At 34.6% G+C, this 22,122-nt stretch overlaps 2 protein-coding genes across 10 annotated transcripts; both read right to left on the bottom strand.

Moving 5' to 3' along the window:
* Positions 1-631: 631 nt before the first annotated feature.
* LOC110605764 (tetratricopeptide repeat domain-containing protein PYG7, chloroplastic) lies at positions 632-9,960 on the bottom strand. 3 transcript variants are annotated; one of them, XM_021744390.2, is made up of 6 exons: positions 9,599-9,956; positions 8,931-9,017; positions 7,829-7,880; positions 6,974-7,263; positions 6,211-6,357; positions 632-1,000 (listed from the first exon to the last, which is right to left on the bottom strand). In XM_021744390.2, the coding sequence occupies exons 1-6, from the start codon at positions 9,737-9,739 to the stop codon at positions 719-721; spliced, it is 999 nt and encodes a 332-aa protein (XP_021600082.1). In that variant the 5' UTR covers positions 9,740-9,956; the 3' UTR covers positions 632-718. The 3 variants fall into 3 exon arrangements, with proteins under 3 accessions (XP_021600082.1, XP_021600083.1, XP_043809545.1); XM_021744391.2 differs by having other exon boundaries at positions 7,829-7,884; positions 9,599-9,654; XM_043953610.1 differs by lacking the exon at positions 632-1,000 and adding an exon at positions 1,025-2,050 and having other exon boundaries at positions 6,112-6,357; positions 9,599-9,960.
* A 950-nt stretch (positions 9,961-10,910) lies between these two features.
* Positions 10,911-21,190, bottom strand: LOC110605829 (5'-3' exonuclease). Of its 7 annotated transcripts, none has more exons than XM_021744481.2 (6): positions 20,774-21,190; positions 19,400-19,567; positions 18,511-18,745; positions 17,775-17,997; positions 17,443-17,597; positions 10,911-11,611 (listed from the first exon to the last, which is right to left on the bottom strand). In XM_021744481.2, the coding sequence occupies exons 1-5, from the start codon at positions 21,164-21,166 to the stop codon at positions 17,462-17,464; spliced, it is 1,155 nt and encodes a 384-aa protein (XP_021600173.1). In that variant the 5' UTR covers positions 21,167-21,190; the 3' UTR covers positions 10,911-11,611; positions 17,443-17,461. The 7 variants fall into 7 exon arrangements, with proteins under 7 accessions (XP_021600173.1, XP_021600171.1, XP_043809570.1 ...); XM_021744479.2 differs by having other exon boundaries at positions 10,911-11,637; XM_043953635.1 differs by having other exon boundaries at positions 10,911-11,637; positions 19,400-19,589; positions 20,774-20,999.
* Between the last annotated feature and the right edge of the window lie 932 nt (positions 21,191-22,122).

Raw genomic sequence — 22,122 nt, forward strand, 5'->3', positions numbered from 1 at the left:
TTGTCTAATATTTTTGAATCTCAGCTAATTGAAATTAGAGGCGAGCATGTGGTTAGTTCAGTTCAAAATTTAATCGGTCCGATTTAATTCGATTCGGTTCGATTTGATAATTTTTTTATTTTTTACACTTTATTTTTAATATTTTAAAATTTAATTAAAATATTTTAATCTTAAATTTTTCTATATTATTGAAAAAACATATTATTATCACTAATCGGTTCGATTCAATTTTTTCAATTTTTTTCTGATCAAAACCGAACCAAACCAAAATAATTAAAATTTTTAAAATTAAAAACTAAACTGAATCGAAATATATAAAAAACCGAACTAAAATTTTAAATCAATTCGGCTCGATAAGTTTTCTCACCCCTAATTGAAATGCCCAAATTAGTAGTGAAATGAAATGAAGGATTCAACCTTCTTACACGGCAAAATCTAAACTCAAAGCAAAATTATAATAGATTGGGCACTAATATGTCAATTTAATTTAAATAAATTTATTATTTAATTTCTATGATATAAAAAACTCATTAATTAATTATTCGGTCACGAAAAATATATTAAAATATTTTTAAAATTTTTAAAATATATAAATAAATGCATACTAGAAACAAACCAGACACTGCAATGGTTAACACAGACAACAGAAAATGGAGCTTATTTTACAAGTAAGTCTCAAGTTCCATGGCCAAGACTCTTAAACATGAAAGAAACAAAATCATCTATCCTTGGTTTTGACAGGAACTCCTTTGTACATTTGCACAAGATCCTTCAATGCGTCTCGCCTCGGCCGAGCCACCTTGTTGTTAGGATCAAAAAGGAGAACTTCTTCAAATGCCTTGAGAGCAGATTTCAAGTCTTTTTTCTTCTCATATGCATCTCCCAGGTTGTTCCAAGCTGTTACATAACCTGGTTGAAGCTTCACTGCTTTTTCAAACTGAGCAATTCCTTTGTCGAGTTTCCCCTCGCGAACATAGCTCACACCAAGGGCATTGTACACCTGCATATACATTTTGTATGTCAATCAAAAGATTATTACAACTTCGAGGCCATAATGCTTCAACTCACTGTAATTTAAGAAACTTAGAAGGTTTATCAATTTATTTTTTTCTTCTCTCTCTCCTCGACAAGGCACTAGGCTTTTCCTGCACTTTCCATCTTGCAAATAACAGGGCCGATCGATCAGAAGAACTGTAGAAAGACTTGGTTGGACCGAACACCAAGTCTACATGACTCCAGAAGCAAGAGGCCCTAAATTGCTAACCACTCAACCAAGCCATGGAGGAGCTTTCTGGTTTACTGGTGTGTGATAAACAGTAGTTAAATGAAGATCTCCATTAATAGATTATATCGAAGTGAGTCCGTGATTGAGTGAAATTCAAGCAACTATAACTAAAGAGAAAAGCCTAAAAGAATAATTACCAAAGCAAGAACATGGGTTGACTAATAATTTTTAGACCTCCAATGATTTTCTATAGATATGGTGGGGACCAAATTGGCGTGGTGAAGCCTAGAAGAAAAGATCAGGGTAAGAAGAATATGAGTTGGCAAAAAAATTTAGAATGAGAAGTGGTGAAGCACAAAATGGCATGACATACCATGTAGGTGAAAAAGGATCTGCTGAATTGAGATGGTAGGAAATAGGACTAGATTTTTTTATTGACTTTTGAGCATTTGTTGCATTAGTTGTGCTCAAGGACGTATGCCCACTTATTTTTCTGGTACAATTAGCTCCGACTGGAGTTCGAACTTGAGACCTCTCAGCTCTGAAAATGATTCCACTACCATTAAGCTAAAGTCCATCGGTATATATGCCCATTTATTAATGTTGCATTCTTTTGATATGCTCAAGCTTCAAATACATGGATGCAACTACGTGTTTGTTTGTCAGATAATTTATACACAGACTAAAGATAAATATGGTTCTTTTCTAATACTAAAAAGAACAAAACACCTGATATGTAAAGGTATCTTTATAATATCAACTATTCAGTTCATCGTAGAAACCATTACGATCCAATCATTAGCATAGCAGTTTTTAGTTATTTGGTAGATTGTGTTGACTTATTTAACTAATCCTAGCTGATTCTAGAGATTTGATTTGATCTGATTAGGATCCTTAATTATCTCTGTAATTATTATTTAATTATTTACTTGATATGATTCTCTGTGTATAAATAGTCATGTAGACCAATTGTAAAGATTAAGAGTGAAATATAAAAATACTCAAAATTTTCCCAAAATTCTTCATGGTATCAGAGCTTTTTCCTGATTTTTTGGGTCCAAATTCAATTTTTCATTTTTAGGGTTTCAAAACCCTAGATCTACCAATTTTGGTACTAACCCATCTAGGAGCCTCTTTTTCTCTCACCGCCGGCACCAGGAGAACCGCCGGACTGCCGCCGGCCGATCGACCAGCTCCGACGTCGGAAAAGCCTGCGCATGAGGCTCACGCGCCACCCCTTCCCGGAGCGTGACCCGTCGCTTCTCGGCGCGTGATCCATCGTCTGCCACTGTTTCGCCGCTCAGATCACTCCGGCGACGATTCCGACCATCTTTCCGGCTCTCCCGTGCTGTTACCCAGTCTTTTGGTGAATCAATTGGGCTTTCTTGTGTGTACAACCTTGGGTACCTCCTATTCTTTCACTGTTCATAAATCTTTACTATGGCAGAAGGGTTGAATAACGAATATGATCCAATTCGGGTCCAAGTGTTGGGAAGAAATCCTTTTCCTTCTCTAGAAGAGGCCCATGCCCATGTTCAACAAGAGGAAAGTCGTCGACATGCTATGCTCCATACTGCACCAGTTGAAAAGGCTGGGTTGACTACCAGTTTGAGCACACCACAGCCTCCTACTTCTGAGAAAGATCACTTACACTGTGACTATTGTGGGAAACCAAGGCATACCAAAGAGACTTGTTGGAAGTTACATGGTCGTCCCACTAGAGGTCGTGGAGGAAAATGAGGTACCTCTAGAAATCAAGCTAAGTTAGCAGAAACTGTGGAGGAGCCCTTTAAGGAGACAACAACGACTGAGTTCCTTTCCCCTAATGAACTTCAGAGTCTCAAGCGCCTCTTGTCTCATATTGACACCTCTTCATCCTTTGGTGCTACATCTAGCTAAGTTAGAAAAACTTTATCCTGATTTGTTTGCTAAAACCCAGTTTGGCTCTTTATGTTGTGATGCTTGTGAGTATGCTAAACACACTAGAACATCCTATCCTTTGAGTCATAATAAAAGTCAAATTCCTTTTGCAACTATTCATTATGATGTTTGGGGGCCTACTCAAACGGTCTCCTTATCTGGTAATCGATGGTTTGTCACCTTTATTGATTGTTGCACTCGAATGACTTGGGTCTATTTGATTAAAGCTAAAAGTGATGTCTTTTCTTGTTTTCAATCCTTTCATAAGATGGTTTGTACTCAATTTGATACTAAGGTGAAAATTTTGAGAACTGACAATGGAAGAGAATACATGGATAGTAGCTTTTCTGCTTATTTGGAGAGTAATGGGATAATACATCAGACTAGTTGTCCTTATACTAGTGCTCAAAATGGCGTTGCTGAGAGGAAAAATAGACATCTATTGGAGGTAGCTCGATCTCTTATGTTCACCATGAATCTACCCAAAACATATTGGGGAGATGCAATTCTTACATCTGCTTATCTTATCAATAGAATGCCTCTCAAGACCCTTAACTTTACGAGTCCTTTGACGGCTCTACAAGGGAAGAATTCATACGTTGTTCCACCAAAAGTATTTGGGTGTGTTTGCTTTGTCCATACTAGGACGGCAGGAAAACTGGATCCCAAGGCCCTTAAATGTGTGTTTGTTGGGTATTCTCCAACACAGAAGGGATACAAGTGTTATCATCCTCCCTCTAGGAAATACTTCGTTAGTATGGATGTTACCTTCCGAGAAACTGAACCCTACTTCAGTACCACCCACTCACCTCTTCAGGGGGAGAATAATGAGCAAGAAGAGGTGATCCCGAATTCTGTGATTCTGAATGATATGGTTCAACTAGAAAGTTTGAGTTCTAGTAGACAGGGGGAGATGTCCAATCAGGGAGAGAGAACTGGTCGTTTGGACAAGTCAGATTTGAGAAGGTATTCAAGGAGAGATAAGGCAGAAGAAGCCATTATGCAGTCTACTCAGAGTCAAGAATCTTCTCCTGGTGAGTTACCCACAACTCTTTCTTCTGGTGAGTTACCCACAACTCTTGAATGTTTCAATGACTTAGATAAACCTATTGCACAAAGAAAAGGGGTCAGATCTTGCACTAAACACCCTATTTCTAACTTTGTTTCTTATGAATCTTTATCTCCTTCCTATAGAGCCTTTGCCTTGTCTATTTCCTCTGTGTCTATTCCACAGGATTGGAAGAAAGCTCTTGCAGATCCTAAATGGAAGAAAGCAATGATTGAAGAGATGAAAGCATTGGCTAAAAATGAGACTTGGGAGCTTGTCACTCTCCCACCTGAGAAGAAACTCGTTGGCTGTAAATGGGTGTTCACAGTGAAACACAAAGCTGATGGCACAATTGAACGGTTTAAGGCCAGATTGGTTGCTAAAGGATTCACCCAAACCTATGGAGTGGATTACCAAGAGACATTTGCCTCAGTTGCAAAAATAAACTCAATCAGAGTTTTGTTATCTTGCGCAGCCAACTTGGACTGGGACTTGCAACAGTTTGATGTGAAGAATGCTTTCCTCCATGGAGATTTAGAGGAAAAAGTGTTCATGGAAATTCCTCTTGGGTTCGCTGATGAGAAGACACAAGGAAAGGTGTGCAGGTTAAAAAAGGCTTTGTATGGGCTAAAACAATCTCCCAGAGCTTGGTTTGACAGGTTTAGCAGAGCCATGATGTCCTTTGGTTATCAACAAAGCAATGCTGATCACACTCTGTTTATCAAACATCATAAGGGTAAGATCACCCTTCTTATTGTGTATGTTGATGATATAGTGGTGACAGGTGATGACAAAGAGGAAATGGCTCAACTAAAGAGGTTGTTGGCCCAGGAATTTGAAATCAAAGATCTGGAAAAACTGCAATATTTTCTAGGTATCGAGGTGGCTAGATCAGAAAAAGGAATTTTCATCTCCCAAAGAAAGTACATTCTGGATCTTTTGGAAGAAACTGATATGATGGGGTGTAAACCAGCAGAATCTCCCATTGAAAGTAATCACAAGCTGAAAGCAGGAACTGGTGAGTCCGTGGATATTGGAAGATATCAGAGATTGGTAGGAAGGTTGATTTATCTCTCACACACTCGACCGGATATAGCCTATGCTGTTAGCTTAGTCAGCCAATTCATGCATGACCCTCGCGAGACTCATATGCAAGCTGTACTTCGCATCTTGAGATACCTAAAGTCTGCGCCAAGGAAAGGGCTTCTTTACTCCAAACATGGTCATCTCCGAATTGAAACTTTTACAGATGCAGATTGGGCAGGATCTCTCGATGACAGGAGATCCACCTCTGGCTACTGCACAGTTGTGGGGGGAACCTTGTCACCTGGAGGAGCAAAAAACAAAGTGTTGTTGCTCGGTCAAGTGCGGAAGCAGAATACAGAGCAATGGCCCAAGGAGTATGTGAACTCTTATGGTTACAGAAGTTATTGGAAGAGTTGAGATTGTCCGAGAGAGACAAGATAACTTTGTATTGTGACAATAAAGCTGCTATAAGTATAGCACAAAATCCAGTCCAACATGACCGAACCAAGCACATTGAAATTGATCGACACTTCATTAAAGAAAAATTAACAGACGGTGTCTTGAGCCTAGTTCATGTAACTTCTACGAGGCAACTTGCGGATGTGTTTATTAAAGGGCTTAACAACAAGATCTACCATAATCTGATTTGCAAGTTGGGCATGTGTGACATCTTTGCACCAACTTGAGGGGGAGTGTTGACTTATTTAACTAATCCTAACTGATTCTAGAGATTTGATTTGATCTGATTAGGATCCTTAATTATCTCTGTAATTATTATTTGATTATTTGCTTCCTGTTTAGATATGATTCTCTGTGTATAAATAGTCATGTAGACCAATTGTAAAGATTAAGAGTGAAATATAAAAATACTCAAAATTTTCCCAAAATTCTTCAGATTGTAAGGCAACATATGCATTAACGAGCAAGAAGATACAGTTAGCACAAGGGAATCACGCTGTCTTTGTTTGCAGAATGCAGAAGAAAAACATACCTGGGCAAGATCCTGATCATCACCATCCCATTTTTCAATTGCCTGAAGCAAAAATTTAGTAGCAGCAGGGTAAACTTTCCTCCTCAGCATTACAGCACCAAGTTCAAACAGCTCGGTGGCACTCGCATCGCCGCTTCTTACTTGTTCCTGAGATTAAAAAGATCAACGGCAATGAGATAAGGACACTAAGCAACAAAGTATAGATAGTCACGCCTGCTTGATTATGACTCTGGAGAAACAGCGTGAGAGAAGCCAATAGATAAGCTTATGTCTTCACTTGGGCTCCGTTTGTTTTCCAGAAAAAACATTTTACAAATTTTTTGAAATTTAAGGCACTCATGAAAATTAGTCAATGAAAAATATATTCCTAATCAAAGGAAAAATTAAATTTATTTTAAGGAAAATGACTTTCTCTTGTCAAGAGAGAGTTATTTTCTATATTTTTTGAGAATCTTATTAACACCTCCTTATATAAATTTGTTAAATATTTTATTTTTTAAATTAAAATTAAATAATAGAAAATAAGTTATTATTTTGAAAAATATTTTTCTACAGAAAACATTTACTAGAAAAAAAATTTTTCACGGAAAATATTTTTCTAAATACAAGTTATTTTCTGTAAACAAATGGAGTTTTAAAAGATCTAAAAATGCCCAAAAGATCTAAAAGTGCCCATGAAGGTGGTATAGTAAATTTGAAATTCCATGGACATACATTATCTGAAAAGCAGAATATTATATTGAATAAACATAGAAGTGCTTACTTGCAATTCTTTTGCGGAAAGATCAAGCTCTCTACGCACAAGGACTTGACGAATTACAAAGAAGGTTCCAACCCCAAGTAAAGCTAATAGCAAAAGCAGATAAGAGAGCTGGATTCCCAATTCAAATAACTCCCCAACATCATAAAGCGCATTGTTTCTGATTTCTTGTGCATGTGCCACTTTTGCAGAAATCAACAATGAGATTTGTCCATATGAGAATGTTGATACCCAAATTAACAGCCTTTTCATGTGCACATTATCCTTGATATTTGAAAGGTGCATCAAGATATCTGCAGCAAAATTCTGATATCAGAAGGATAACTTATAAACAAAAAATCTACCAGGCAAAGGACAATAACAGGCAATTCATCATATTGAAAAAATTATCCTGATTCTCACAAGTAGATATATGATTTACATTTTTGCATGCAAAAATTACGTCGACACACATGAATATAAATGTATTATGTGCATCTAATATACATAAGCAGTAGACCTTAAATGTCAAGACTGCATTATTAATCAATTAGCTGAATATATAACTCAAATGACGGAATAGATAGGAAGCAGGATCTGAATCGTAACCTTTGAATTTATGCCTATTTTCTATAATACATAAACTGCAAGTGGCTTCAAATGACCAAATTAAAATGAACATCCAACAGTGTCGATACCAACTAACCGCAAAGAAAAAAAAATGAGGACTATACGATACTTAAAATTCCAAAACTTTGACGTACCAAACATGTTGCATCTACTAACTCCAATAATGACTATACAATACACATACAAGTACATTAGCCAGTAAAACTGAATTTGGAAAATAGAAAGTACAATATCAGAACAGGAAATTACTTTCAGATCTTGCTGAGTTATGGGATCCAGTTGCCAATTCCATTTGATGTATCTGCCTTCATCCACAATGGAATGCAAAATGAGTAGCCAAAAAAGTATAGATGTGTAGTGCCTTCGTCAAGTAGATTATTATTAACAAAAAAATCAATATAGAAGCATACAGAAAATTTAGCAAATTGATAGGATGCCATAGAAAGAAGAAAAGTAAATTACAACTGGTTCTTTGGAAACAAAGTCTCTCACAGTAAGAGTCCCTAAATATCAAATAGAAATTGCAAAATCAATTTTGATTCCTACAGACTTACTGTGACTTTGGCCACATAACGCTCAAACTTTCGCCATAACAGATAACTTCACCGAGACAAGTTAGAATCTTTACCAAAAGCCATGTGGTAGGGATACTCATACAAGAGAAACAGCAACATCTTTTTTCGCTCCACTTAACATTAACACAGCCTCTAGTTCTCTCTAATCACTCCCACATTTTTCATTCACAAAACTGATATACAACCCTCATGACACACCTTAGTTGACATCTAATGCAGACAGGGATTTGTCATTCAGTACAACCCAAAGTTTCTTTTAGTGCACCAAATTAAAACGCAGATGTCAGATTAGTGATGGGAAAATGTGTGGATGAATGAGAGAAATCCAGAAAATTTTAGAGAGAGAAGGCTTAAAAGAAATCAAAAGAGAGGTGCTCTTCTTTTTAAACTTGCATTGGTTTCAGTTCTTTTAGGCATTGAGATCAGTTGAATAGCAGTTTCCAAAATTTGTCTACGAAAGAGATAAGAGTCTGGAATGACGAGCAGTATCTAGAAGTACGCACCTTAACGTCAACAGTATTAAATCAAGGATAAGTATCATGTAAATAAAGACAATGAAGGCAAAAGAGTAGATACTAAGTCGTTGAGGATATTTCTACAAGAGAATATGATTGGGGAAGAGACCTTCAGTCAGAAAACTTTGCAAAGAAAAGCAATGACACCCTTCATATGAATTTTTCATTTCACATGATGAAGTATATTCAGAAATTGTGTGCTTCCATAACAAAAGTTGTGGACATTGAAGCATAGAGATTCTTAGAAGTTAGAACACATACCTGCAAATTGAGAAATTTTCTGATATTCAAACCATGGCCTGGTCTAAAGGTTGTCAAGCCTGGTGAACTACAGTGCTCAAAGAGGACCTGGAAGTTGAATTAAGTATTAAGGAAAACAGAGGACATGACAAACCATGCAATAAAGAATAAAATTGATTCAATGAGAAAGAAAAGGCGTGGTATATCTCTTCATCTTTCCTTACAAGACACATTAAAGACAAGCACTCGAGAAAAATCAGCACGCGATTTCACAAGCAATGACAGACACCCAAAAAGAGAATTTTTCAAACATGGATTCATGGATCAACAAAATTTTCTGATGCTCTTAACATGGAAATACATAACAAGTTGTTGAATCCTACATGCAAGAAGCACAATGTTCTTCCACTGAAAATATAAAACTCAAAATACCCAACACAAAATCACAGTACGAAACAAGTTACCCTAAGTCCACATTGACCAGATACCAAAGCGTGCTAAACACCAAGTAAAACAACAAATAATGGCAAATTTAAGCAGCGAAAAGGAACATGACCAACCCATGAATATTCTTCATTTAAATTTATATTAGAAGCCAAATTGAGAGTAGGCAAAAAGAAAATTGACAAAATAACAATGAAAACTGAAATCAATCTTAATGATAAAATAAACCCAGAAAAATTCTCCACCTGAGAAAAATGCCTGTAGGGCCTGATCTTAAGAGACCCAACTGGGAGAAAAGCGAGAGGAGGAGATTGAGAAAGAAAGGGGTGATGGGGGTGGTGGCTTTGTGGAGGTAGAGATGAGAAGGTTGTTGTTTGAAGTATCATTTTTCTTCTGAATTCGTATGTGAATAGGAAGAGGATTAGCTTCTTCAGTCATAAACAGCAGGTCTAGGAATTTGCGTACTGTTTTAGAGTGAATTTTACTGTTTTTTCTTATGGGTATTTCTACACAGAGTTCGTTGGTGGTTGAAGTCTTGAAGATAAAGTATATACCTTTTGCAGAATTGCAGTATTGTCTCCAGACAAACTGATAAGGTAACTATAGATAAGGGCGCGTTTGTTTTCCTCTCTTCTTCAAATAATAGCTAATTTTATATTATTATTAAAATATATAATCCTTTAATTTAAATTTTATATTAAAATTAAATATAATTTTATATTTATTTTATATAATATTAAATATATTATATTAAATAAATATTTATTATAAATAAATTTCTATTATATAAAACATCACATATAAAAAATATACTAAAATATTTTATTGAATATTTACACTCAATATTATTAAATTATATATATATTTTTTATATTTGAAAAATTTTACTTTTTATTAATAATATTTTAAATAAAATAAAATATTATATATTTTAAATGATGAAATTTTATTTTTTTTTTATATTTTAAAATTTTATTAATATTTATGATATTTATATAAAAGTGGAAATAGAAAATGATAATAGATTAATAAAAAATAATTGTATTATAATAAAAATATATATTTAAGAATTATTTTATTATTTAAATAAAATTTTAAGAACTATATATAATTTATCATTAATTTATATAAATTAAAATTAAAAAATTTAACTTTACACTCAAATTTAAATTATTAAATATAAATATAAATTATGAATTGAATTTTTTTTTCAATAGCATTTAAATTTATTAATTAATATTTATTATTATTTTTTTGAAATGGGAATGGGAGATTATTTATTATTAAATAGTAAAGTTTAGAACATTTTAATTACATGCATAGCAATACATTACATAATTGCATAAAAATGCAGTTAAATCACATAACAGAGGATTAGTAGCAAGCCAATCAAACAGTAAAATATTTTTTAAATAAAATTTAAATGTCATATCAACAATTGACGTGATGATTGACAAAGTAAATAGAAAAATCAATAATTAAGAAAATTTTAAAAAATTTATATTGTAATTCCATAAATTGATATTCCACATTTAAATACGAACCAAATTCAAAGGATTTATTCAATAAGTAGTTATTCTATTCACATCCCATTTCTTGCAATTTCACCAACCAAACCAAACCCAAGTGTGAGCAACGGAGCCAACCAATGCAATGTGCTCTCTGAGAAAAACAAAACAAAACCAAAAAAACAAAACAAAACAACGCAACACTGCAGTTGCAAGTTCAGCCTATTAAGCTCAAACTCGATGAACAAGACTTGCCTAGAGGCATACACAGATCATTTCAATGCATTGCACAAAAATTTAACTATTGCATCTTCATCCACAAATGCTAACGATAGGCAAAACTGCAGGATTCAACGGTACTTGAAACAATCATAATCCAGAAATGCTGTTATCCACCCAGTTTGTGAACTTTTTTGAAAATGATACAAAGAAGGATATCTTCTTTACAATAGAAAAACTCTCCTCTGATGCTCACTCTGCATTTTATATATTCATAAGCACTCTAAATACAGCCAAAGACACTGTTTCACAGTAATAAACGTTAAATTTAACAAGAAACGAAGTCCTGCTAAGCTCTCTACAGATGATGTAGAACAGTCACAGTTATCCATCTTCGCAAATTGTAACCTGAACTAGGTTACGAAATCAGCTTCATTAGACATGAACCTTCAGTATTCCTAGAGCTTATAGAATAATGAAGTGGTATTCATTGTTCAGTGCTACATCATTTCCCAGCTTACTCTTCACCACCTGGAGACATTATAACTGGCTGAAATCTGTCACAATTGGATTCAAGCAATGTACACGTCAGTAGCAAGTTGGACTTTTTTCCATCTTTGTTTTCTATGCATTCCCCTTGTTTATGGGAAAAAATATATATATATACTACCATACCATGGTACCTCAACCATAAAAGAACATAGGCAATAAAGACAACTATGTTGACTCTAACATATGTTATAGTTTTTTCTGCATGAAGGTTAAATTCAACAGTATTTTTTTTCAAGAATACTAACTTCAATGATTTAAAAATTTTTAATATTTTAAAAGTTACCTGTGATTAAAGTGACAATATTATTTCACCAGTAAAAGATGAATAACTATAGGACAAATCTAGTTAAATATCATATAATAAGATCAAATTATCCACACGCATGTTCATTAAAATTCAATATGCACTTTTTGGCAATTTGTTGTTTCCTATTGTAGAAAGGTAATATTTGTTGTGTCTATTACAATAGAGATTACAACATATTTATACATGAAAAACCTTATCTAGAAAGGAAAGGGAATTAAGGCTATGATCATGCAATCCCTATAATTAAAGGACTAATACATCTATCAATATTTACTTTCTATATCAAAATATTCACTTCCTATAACCTATAACACTTCTCTTCAAATTGGAGCTTAGATGTTAATCATATCCAACTTGTTACACATATAATTAACTCGAGTCCCATTTAGAACTTTAGTGAAGATATTTCCTAATTGTTCTCGAGTTCTGATATGTCTTGTTGAAATTACTTTTGTTGAACCTTCTCACGAACAAAATGACAGCCAATCTCGATATGTTTGGCTCTCTCATGAAATACTAGATTAGAAGCAATATAGATAGCTGCTTGATTATCACACCATAACTTAGCAGGCACCGAATTTGTGAACCAATTTCTTCCAACAGTTGACGCACCCACAAGACTTCACATACGGCTTATGCCATGACTCAATATTCAAATTCAATACTAGAACGAAAGACCACATTTTGCTTCTTACTTCTCCATGAGACCAGGTTATCTCCCACAAAAACACAATATCCAGTAGTTGACCTTCTATCAACCTTAGAATCTGTCCAATCAGCATCAGAAAAGCATTCAATATTTGAGTACCCATGGTTACCATAGAAGAGGGCTCATCTTGGGGCCCTTTCAAGTAGCAAAGAATCTGTCTCAGAGCAATCCACTGAGCAATAGTAGGAGAGGACATAAACTGACTTACCACTCACTGAATATGCAATATCAGAATGAGCCACAATCAAATAATTCAGCTTGTTAACTAATCTACTATACATTTTAGGATTTGCAAATGGCTCATTGTCTTTTGTGGTAAGTTGAAGATTAGGAGTTATTGGTGCACTACAAGGTTTAGCATCCAATTTTCCTATTTTTATTAATAAATTAAGAACATATTTTCTTTGAGATAAGAAAATGTCTTTCTTACACTGCATAACTTCAATGTCAAAAAAATATTTCAAGGAGTCCAAATCATTTGTATGAAACTGTATTTTGAGAAATTATTTTTAAAATGTAATGATAGTAACATCACTTCCTGTGATAACAATATCATCCACATATACTACAAGCAAAATTACTCCACTATCAAAATTTCTATAAAATACTAAGTGATCACACTTACTCATCTTCATTCTAAACTGTTGGACCACCTCACTAAACCCGCCAAATCATGCCCGAGGACTCTGTGTCAAGCCATAGAGGGATTTTCAAAGTCTACAAACCTTGCCTAACTCTCCCTGAGCAACAAAACCAGGTGGTTGCTCAATATAAACCTCCTGAAGGTAGTCACCATGGAGAAAAGCATTTTTAATATTCAGTTGATACAAAGGCCAATCATGTTTAGTTGCAAGGAAATAAACAATCGAATAGATACGAGCTTGGCAACTGGAGAGAATGTATTAGAATAGTCAACTCCATAAGTTTGAGTATAACCTTTGACCACTAAACGGGCCTTGAGGCGAGCAACAGATCTATCAAGGTTTACTTTCACTGCAAATACCCATTTACACTCAATAGCCTGCTTTCCTGGGACTAGGGGTAAAGACACCAACTCTCAAGTACCATTAGTGTCTAGGGCCATCATTTCTTCTTCCATCGCAGCACACCAACCAGGATGAAATAAAGCCACAATAACATTTTTTGAGACTGAAATAGAATCTAAAACAACGGCAAAACAACGAGAAAAAGAGGATATTTAACTATAAGAAACAAAAGATGAAATAGGATGATTGCAAGTACATTTATCTTTGGGAAGAGCAGTAGGCAAATCCAAATCAAATCAGACGGTGAATGATCGGTGGGAGCAGGGTCTGCCGACGAAGAAACTGGTAGCGGAGCGAAGTCAGAATCCTCTAGGCGTTTGGAATAGATATAAAAAATGGGAAGACGACTTGCACATAAGCGGAAGGTGCAAGAAGAATCTGAGAATGAGACAAAGAGCGAACAGTGTATAACAAGAGGTCATCTTCCTCCCCCTAAGTGTCATAAACAGATGATTGTAGAAAGAACAAAGTGGACTCAAAAAATGTTACATCAGCAGACACAAGGTACCGATTAAGATCAGGAGAAAAACAACGATACCCTTTTTAAAGCTTAGATTAGCCAAGAAATACATATTTGAGTGATTTGGAATCTAATTTAGTAATCTGTGGACGAGCATTACAGACAAAATAAATACAATCAAAGATACATGGTTCAATAGGAAATAAAAATTTAGTGGAAAACACAATATTATAAAGGATATCATTATGAAGAACGGAGAAGTACATGCGATTAATAAAAAAACAAGCAATGGATACAGCATCAACCCAAAAGCATTTAGGGACTTTCAGTTGGAATAAGAGAGCTCTGCCTACTTCATGAATATGTTGATTTTTTTCGTTCGGCAACCCCATTCTGTGAAGGAGTGTCAACACAGGAAGACCGATGGAAAATATCTTTTTATAACAAATAAGATTAAAATTCCCCAGAAAGATATTTTTTAGTATTATCATTTTGTAATATTCGAATAAAATTATTGAATTGAGTTTGGATTTCAGCATAGGAAGCACAAAAGATAGAGAAAAATTCTAAACGACTTCATTAAAAATAACCAAGTAGCGCAAGAAAAATCATCAACAAAAGTAACAAAGTACTTAAAGCCAAATTTAGATACAATAGGACAAAAATCCCAAACATCTGAATGCACTAACTTAAAATGTACTAATTCAAAGGCAGACGAAGCCCGTTTGTTGACTTGAGACACTGTAGGTAAATGGTTATGTTTGGCAAATTGATAAAACTCACAATCTAACACAAATAAAGAGTGAAACTGTGGACATAACTTCTTCAAAGCAGAGAGAAAGATGCCCCAACCAACAATAAACATCAAAAGGAGTTAAACTCGTGGAAAACATGTAAGAAATCTAGGTAGTTGCTGATCTAAGATGTAAAAACCCTCTGACTCATGCTCTCTACCAATAATCTGCTTCGTCAAAAAATCCTGAAAAACACAATAATCAGGAAAGAATATGACACAATAATTCAGTGCACGAGTGAGTTTACTAACGGGAAGTAAATTAAACGAGAACTTAGGAAGGCATAATACAGAGGATACAGAAAGAGAAGGTGTTAAGTTGACATGTCCAGAATCCATGATAGAAGATTTAGAGCCATCAGTGAGAGTAACATAAGAAGATGATGTACGAGACTTAAGATTGGACAAAAGGGTAGAATTACCTGACATATGGTTGGTAACACCAGAATCAATAACCTATTTTGAGGAAGAAGACACAAGGCATGCAACAGAGTTACCTAACTCAGCAATTGTAGTGATAGGAGAATTAGAGAATTTCAGTGATGCCTGGTATTGAGTGAATTGTGCATACTCATCTACAGATATCAAAATTCCTTGATTAGCTGATCAGAAAAGGCCTCAATTGCCATGTACGCCATTTGTGAGCTGATTCTTATTCTGAAGTTTCAGGCATGTCTTCTTAGTGTATCCAGATTCACGACAGTAATAACAAATAATTCCACCAGAGTCAAAAGTAGGAACTGCTTCCTCAGGACGCTGAGATCCTCTACCACCATTAAAATCTTCCCACCTCTGGTATTTTGTCTACCACTGTCATTACGGCTAACAAGGGCACTAGTGGTGTGTGAAGGAACTGAAGAGGAAGATTCTGTACGCAATACCCTAGTAAAAACATCATGTAACGATGATATTTCAGAATCAGAAAAAATATGAGATTTAGTTGTCTCAAACTCTGGAGAGAGACTTGCAAGGAAGCTCATAATAGCCATTTGCTCTCATTGAACTTGTTGGGTTTTCACGTTTGTACTAAAAGGCATCAAGACATTAAGTTTCTTGTACACTCTTTTAAAATCCATAAAATATGAGGTCAGAGTTCTATCATGTTTCTTAGCTCGATAAAATGCCTTACACACATTATAAATGCGAGAAATATTCTCTTTGCTAGAATATATAAACTCCAAATAATCCATTAATTCTTTAACAAATTCACAGTGATTAATAAGGCTTATTATCTCACTATGAATAGAATTTCGGATCTGTAAAAGTAATCGTGCATCATCTCTCATCCAATCTTTCCTAGTATCATCAATTGGAGGATCCTCAGTAAGATCATCCATTCCGATACTTCGTAAATAAATACGAATAGTCTTACTCCAATCCAGAAAATTAGATCCATTTAATTTGTGTTTCGTGATTTTAGTCATCACAGGAATCACATCAGCTACGGTATTTTTAACTTTAGCCACGAGAACAACCAACCCAAAGCAATGGCAACAGAAGAAACAGGAAAAAAAAGACGCGAACAGTACCAGAATGCTAGGACGTGAATAGAATCCAAAGATGCAATCAAACCAAAACACCTCCACCAAACGGCAAACAGACCACAAAACTGACGAAAGTGCTTCGAGACGACTTCGGCGAGAGTGACCGGAGCAACAACGAACATGCGACGCGCCTCCACACACTAGTGAGTGGGACGGCGTCAGAAAGCTTGTCACGGGGCGTGAAGCTCACTCGTCGGCCGAACCACCGTCGACTCTCCAGGGCAGCATCGCCGGCTCTCCAGCATCCTTCCTGGGTGGACGATGAGAGACAAATATCATCCTATATTGGTAATCTAAAAGAACAAGAGTTCTAAGTTTCCAAACAAAACAGAAAAAAAAAAAATCCAAATCTCTACACGGAGGCTCTGATACCATGTAGAAGATAATATTTGTTGTGTCTATTACAATAGAGATTTCAACATATTTATATATGAAAAACCTTATCTAGAAAGGAAAGAGAATCAAGCCTATGATAATACAATCTCTAAGATTAAGGGACTAACACATTTATCAATATTTACTTCCTATATTAACATATTTACTTTCTGTAACCTATAACACCTATTAATAACAAAATTCTTTATATACACAAACATATACATATGAGTAAGCATAGTGTAACTTATCATTTTTAGGCCTATACAGGTCCAGGGTAACACTGCTTAGCATATATAAACTCTTAAATGCCAAAGGTACGCAGAAAATGGTAGTCGGATTAGCAGAGTTCCAGAAATATCCGTATGTGAAAATGGAATGAGAACCATCTACTGCAACCAAGCCAACAACCAAAAGACTATAGCAACAGAGCCGCAGAAGATAAGTTTATTTTAGATTGTTATTGTAAAAACCAAAAACAAGGGTGCAGAATTTTCTCTTGATAAAGAATTGGTGAGGAAGTCATTTGACTCTTTTAACCTTCACAGACATTCTACTAAGAAGTCCAAAGCTTACCATTGGGGGCTTAACCACTTCAAGAATGAGATCTCTTTTGCTGAAAGGGTATTTTATTTTCTTCCAACATCTTGAAGAAGTTAGACAAGATAATGGAATCATTGCATCTATCTCTTTCAGTTAACCATTCCTCCTGTAGATGAACATCAACATCCCTATACAACAGTGTGATCCACAGGCATCAACCACAAAACACAATAAAAGATGAAGGGAGAGGAACAAGATAAATCCAAATTTATGTGATCCACTAGAAACATAATATTCAGTCAAGCAAAGAAGGATTAAAAAAAATTACTTCTTTATTTTTGCGTAGACAAAGGGAAACAAGTTACCTCCTCAGTGCCAGAACCTCGTAGTTCCTGCGCAAAAAATCAGCATGTTTTGTGAGAGCATCCTGTGCATATTGTTTGCCCACAGTTCTTACCGCTGCTGCATTTAGTAAATTTTGCAGTGAACCGTGTTTTTTCAAAAGCTTTAAAGCAGTCTTGCGACCAAACCCAGGAGCCATGTTTTGTATCCCAGGAACACCATCAACCTCATCGCCCATAATACATCCTATAAATTTAAAGATTCAACACAAATTTAAGATACATTGTCAATAGTTATTCATGTTGAAAAACCAAAAGCATCTTTTAATAAAGGCCAAAGAAAAGTCTTCCCACTAAACCCTGTTGTCATTTCATCTATTCTGTCAAATCTATACTTTTTAAGGCTCCTTATATATATATATATATATATATATATCTTGAATGACATTAATGTATAATTCACTAAATTGTGCAAACTTTTGGCAGTTCTGGAGGATCTTTTTCTTATAATATATATATATACTGAATGAAATTAATGTATAATTCACTAAATTGTGCAAACTTTTGGCAGATCTGGAGGATCCTTTTCTTATAACCATTATATATTAATTGGCAATTGATTTGAACCATGGCATTGTGTGACAATACATGTGGAGAAGTAAAAGTAAATTATATGACAATACTATAATCTGACATACAAAAGCACTTTTCCATCACATGCACATAATGTGACAAGATACACAGGATGGTTTAGACTTACTAAGACTCAGATCAGAGCATGGATCACAATTATATTGAGCAATATAGTGCTTCATAGTGTAAAAGGACCACCGTTTTAGCTCTATAACAGGCAAAACAATCTGGACATCTTCAGAAATCAATTGCTTGAAATCTTTATCTGGAGAGGCAATAACCACCCTGTATCCTCTTTGTAAGATTTGTCCTGCAAGTGTCGCCACCACATCATCTGCTTCCTGGCCTTCAACTTTTACAACCTACATGACTTTGTATTTTTATAACCAGGCTAACAAATAAAAGATAGAGTCAAATGGGTATGCAAAATGATCCACTGGAAAATGATCAATAATAGTTATGAAAATCCTAAGGAGGTTCATGAATTGTTTAGTACAAAAGATTGACTCACATACACTCTTAACTTTTCCAAAGATGATGGCATTAATGGTAGACAATGAATAATCAAGCACCTCAGTAAACTTATAAATGAACTAGTTTCTGGTATAAGGTACAAGCATATCCATTTTGGAACAACAGATTTCATCCATTATTCTTTTTTGTTCCTTTCCCTGTTGGTCGGACAAAATAGCGATCTCATTTGCCTCAAAATCAATTTCCATGCCGGATCTTACTAAAAATTCTACCAACAGTGGAAACATTATATTCTGGTATCTGTTGCTTTCCTACAGTGAATTTATGGTCTAGGATCTAAATTTTTACCCAAGACATACAAAAGTATTGCATGTAAACTAGAGAGTAAAGAAGTTGTGATCCAGATGCTTTTCTACTCGAGCAATAATTATGAGATAACAAAAGTAATTCAGAAGTACATAACTATAAGAAATAAAATTTGAGAGTACATAAATTTCAATATAGAAAGCTTCACAAATTAAGATCAAAGAAGGTTCACACACTGGAACATTGCATTTGGTTAGAACATCAACGACAACTTGAGACCTTTGAACATAATCCTTTGAAAATTTGTGAAAAGCTGATAATCGGCTGTAGAATTTTCTCCTATGTGCTTTATATGAAGGTAACAACTGCCTGCGGTGCTCGATAGCCCCTTCTCCATCAAGAACCTGAAGAAGAACACAACCGTTTCTGAATATAAAGAGAAAGAGATCACAATTAACCAAATAACCTCAAATACCACAAAATGATAACAAGTATCATCATATTCAAAATATAGTTCAAGCTACCAGTATGATCAACTTGTATGATTGAAACAGTTCTTCTTGGTTTTGTGGGAATACCATTTATATTATATTTTTTACAACAACATAATAACACATTCTTCCCTTGATGTAGGTATTGGAGATCTAGAAGAGACAATTACCACAACCAAAAGCCATTTGGCACGCCAAAAAAAGAAAGAGAGGAAGAAATCCATTCCTACAAATTTATGAAGGAACCCCCACCCTCCCTCTCTCTCACACACACACACAAAATCTAGTGGTCAAGAGAAGGGAGAAGCAACACCATCTCCAACTTGCTATGATATGTGGAAATTTCTTTTCATCTTAGAGTAGAGATGAACACAACTTGACACTTGGCAAGTCAGTCAATTCCTTGCATCCCAATGCTTGGACATTAGCTTAATATGAATCCTAGATATAAATATTTGTCAATATCTAAACATATGCAGTTACTAGAAAGTCAATGACTACATGGCTGTAACTTTACAAAATGTAAGTTCTTTAAAGTAACATAAGGTAAGGTATCAATACCTCCCCCAAACCACTAATTTAGAGGATTGAAAAAGAAGTGGTTTTGGAGGTCTTGAAACCTCCAAAAACATTACCTACTTCAAAAAACCTCGGTTCCAAACAAGATATCCATATCCCTATTACTTTAAAACACCAGTCTCTTACCTAAAAAAACTTCCTCCTTACAACCAGTAGCAGTTTCCTAAGAATCTCCAGGAATTTTATCAATACAAGTATGGCAAAACTTGGCAATTTCGAATATCAGGGTAAATTGTTCAAAACCTTGGCTCCACATCATATAGAAAAAAGACGATCATTAATTGCTTAAATATCTTCAGCTGATATCATACTTCCACTAAATGATATCACTAAAATATAGCCTTTAGTTGCACACAATTATTTAACAAGGCTATGCTACATAATAAGAATTACTATTCCTTCAAAGCCAATTAACAATAATCTCACATTACCTTGCAACCACAGGGACAACAGAAATCAACAAATAAAATCGAACAATCCAACTGCATTAAATTCATGAAAATTGATGTAGCAAAAACTAAATATAGATAGAGAGTTTACAGCAATAACAGGGTCGCTAAGGCTGACTTGAGAGAATAAAAGAGAAATCCAGTAACCAAAAGAGTGCAAGCTCGGTGTGCTTCCAGCATAACAAAGAGGGTTCACATCTAAGAAAAACACCCTTTTCTTGCTTGTACTCCTCTCTTTTTTATTTCTGCAAATTTCATTTCCCCGAAACAATTGTCCACCACTTGTTCGATTAAAAGACCCAGAAGAAGAAGACGAAGATAAAGCGGAAGCCTCAGCAGCAGCAACAACAAGCTTCCATGTTTTACATGAGTTTACTGTTTTTGTTCCCGTTGTCTTAATTCTCAGATTTCCGGTTGAAATGGAAACACATGGGGTCGTAGAGAAAGGTGGTTTTACGTGGACGTGGGTTGCCATCTTCAACATTGGGCGCTTTCTCTTCTGGCACTAGGGATGTAAACGGCTAGGTAACAGCGAAAATTAAACTACCCGATTTGAACCCGATTTATACCCGACTAAAAATTAATTTAATATGTTCCAAACTCCATCATTATCCGAATAAAATTCAAATCCCTTCAATTTTATATATTTTAATTAATAAATTATATAAAAATATTTTCATTAATAATTTTTATTTAAAAAATTTAATATTTTTAAAAAATATTTAAATTTAAATTTTTAAATAAAAATATATAAAAAAAATTTATAAATATTATTATAAAATATATTTTTATATTAAATTAATTATTTATATAAACGGGTTCATGGATATTCTATATATAAAATTCAAATACGATCCGAACTCGCAACGGGTATTATTTTTAAAATTCGAATTCATTTTAAATTCAGTTATAATTATTTAAATCTTATCTATTAGGATTTGGTCAAATCGGGTACTTGAAAATACCCAATTCATAGTCATCCCTAAGCTTGTTAGATCTTTTTATCCGCGACAGCTTTGAAAAATATATTTGGGAACAAGTGCAATTTTGCCTCATACTTTTTATTGATGCTAAATAAACTTATTTTAATATTTTTGATCAAATAAATCCTTAATTCTTTATAAAAGTGTGTGATCCTCAAAATTTCAAGCTTGATTTAGCTGGATAAGTACCTGTCTCTTCTTTATTATGATTTGTATATCAACTAAACTTAGGTAGATAAGGTGGGTTTTCATGGAAGTCTATAGTTTCTACTAATTAACTCTCTCAATAAATGTATTTGATTCTTAGAAATCAATATCCCGCACTCAATTAGACATCTAGGGTCAAAGAATAAGATGTAGAATCCATGGAGATATATAGAAGAAGTTAAGATTGATCAGAGAAGTTGAGCTTCAATTTGTGATAAAATTGGTGAAAACTAGAGTTGGACATAATCCG

This window comes from Manihot esculenta, chromosome 18 (assembly GCF_001659605.2).
Source record: "Manihot esculenta cultivar AM560-2 chromosome 18, M.esculenta_v8, whole genome shotgun sequence".
NCBI classification, from domain to species: Eukaryota; Viridiplantae; Streptophyta; class Magnoliopsida; order Malpighiales; family Euphorbiaceae; genus Manihot; species Manihot esculenta.

Bases quoted from the DNA above. Each gene is read 5' to 3' on its own strand.
- LOC110605764 (XM_021744390.2), bottom strand. From the start codon at position 9,739: ATGATACTTCAAACAACAACCTTCTCATCTCTACCTCCACAAAGCCAC. The intron at 9,018-9,598 runs GTGGAGAATTTT...TTCAACTTCCAG, and splicing joins CCTACAGGCATTTTTCTCAG to GTCCTCTTTGAGCACTGTAG. The intron at 7,881-8,930 runs GTATGTGTTCTA...GGATGAAGGCAG, and splicing joins GAAAATTTCTCAATTTGCAG to ATACATCAAATGGAATTGGC.
- LOC110605829 (XM_021744481.2), bottom strand. From the start codon at position 21,166: ATGTTGAAGATGGCAACCCACGTCCACGTAAAACCACCTTTCTCTACG. The intron at 19,568-20,773 runs GTAAACTCTCTA...GTTCTTCTTCAG, and splicing joins TTAGCGACCCTGTTATTGCT to GTTCTTGATGGAGAAGGGGC. The intron at 18,746-19,399 runs GTGTGTGAACCT...AAAGTCATGTAG, and splicing joins TAACCAAATGCAATGTTCCA to GTTGTAAAAGTTGAAGGCCA.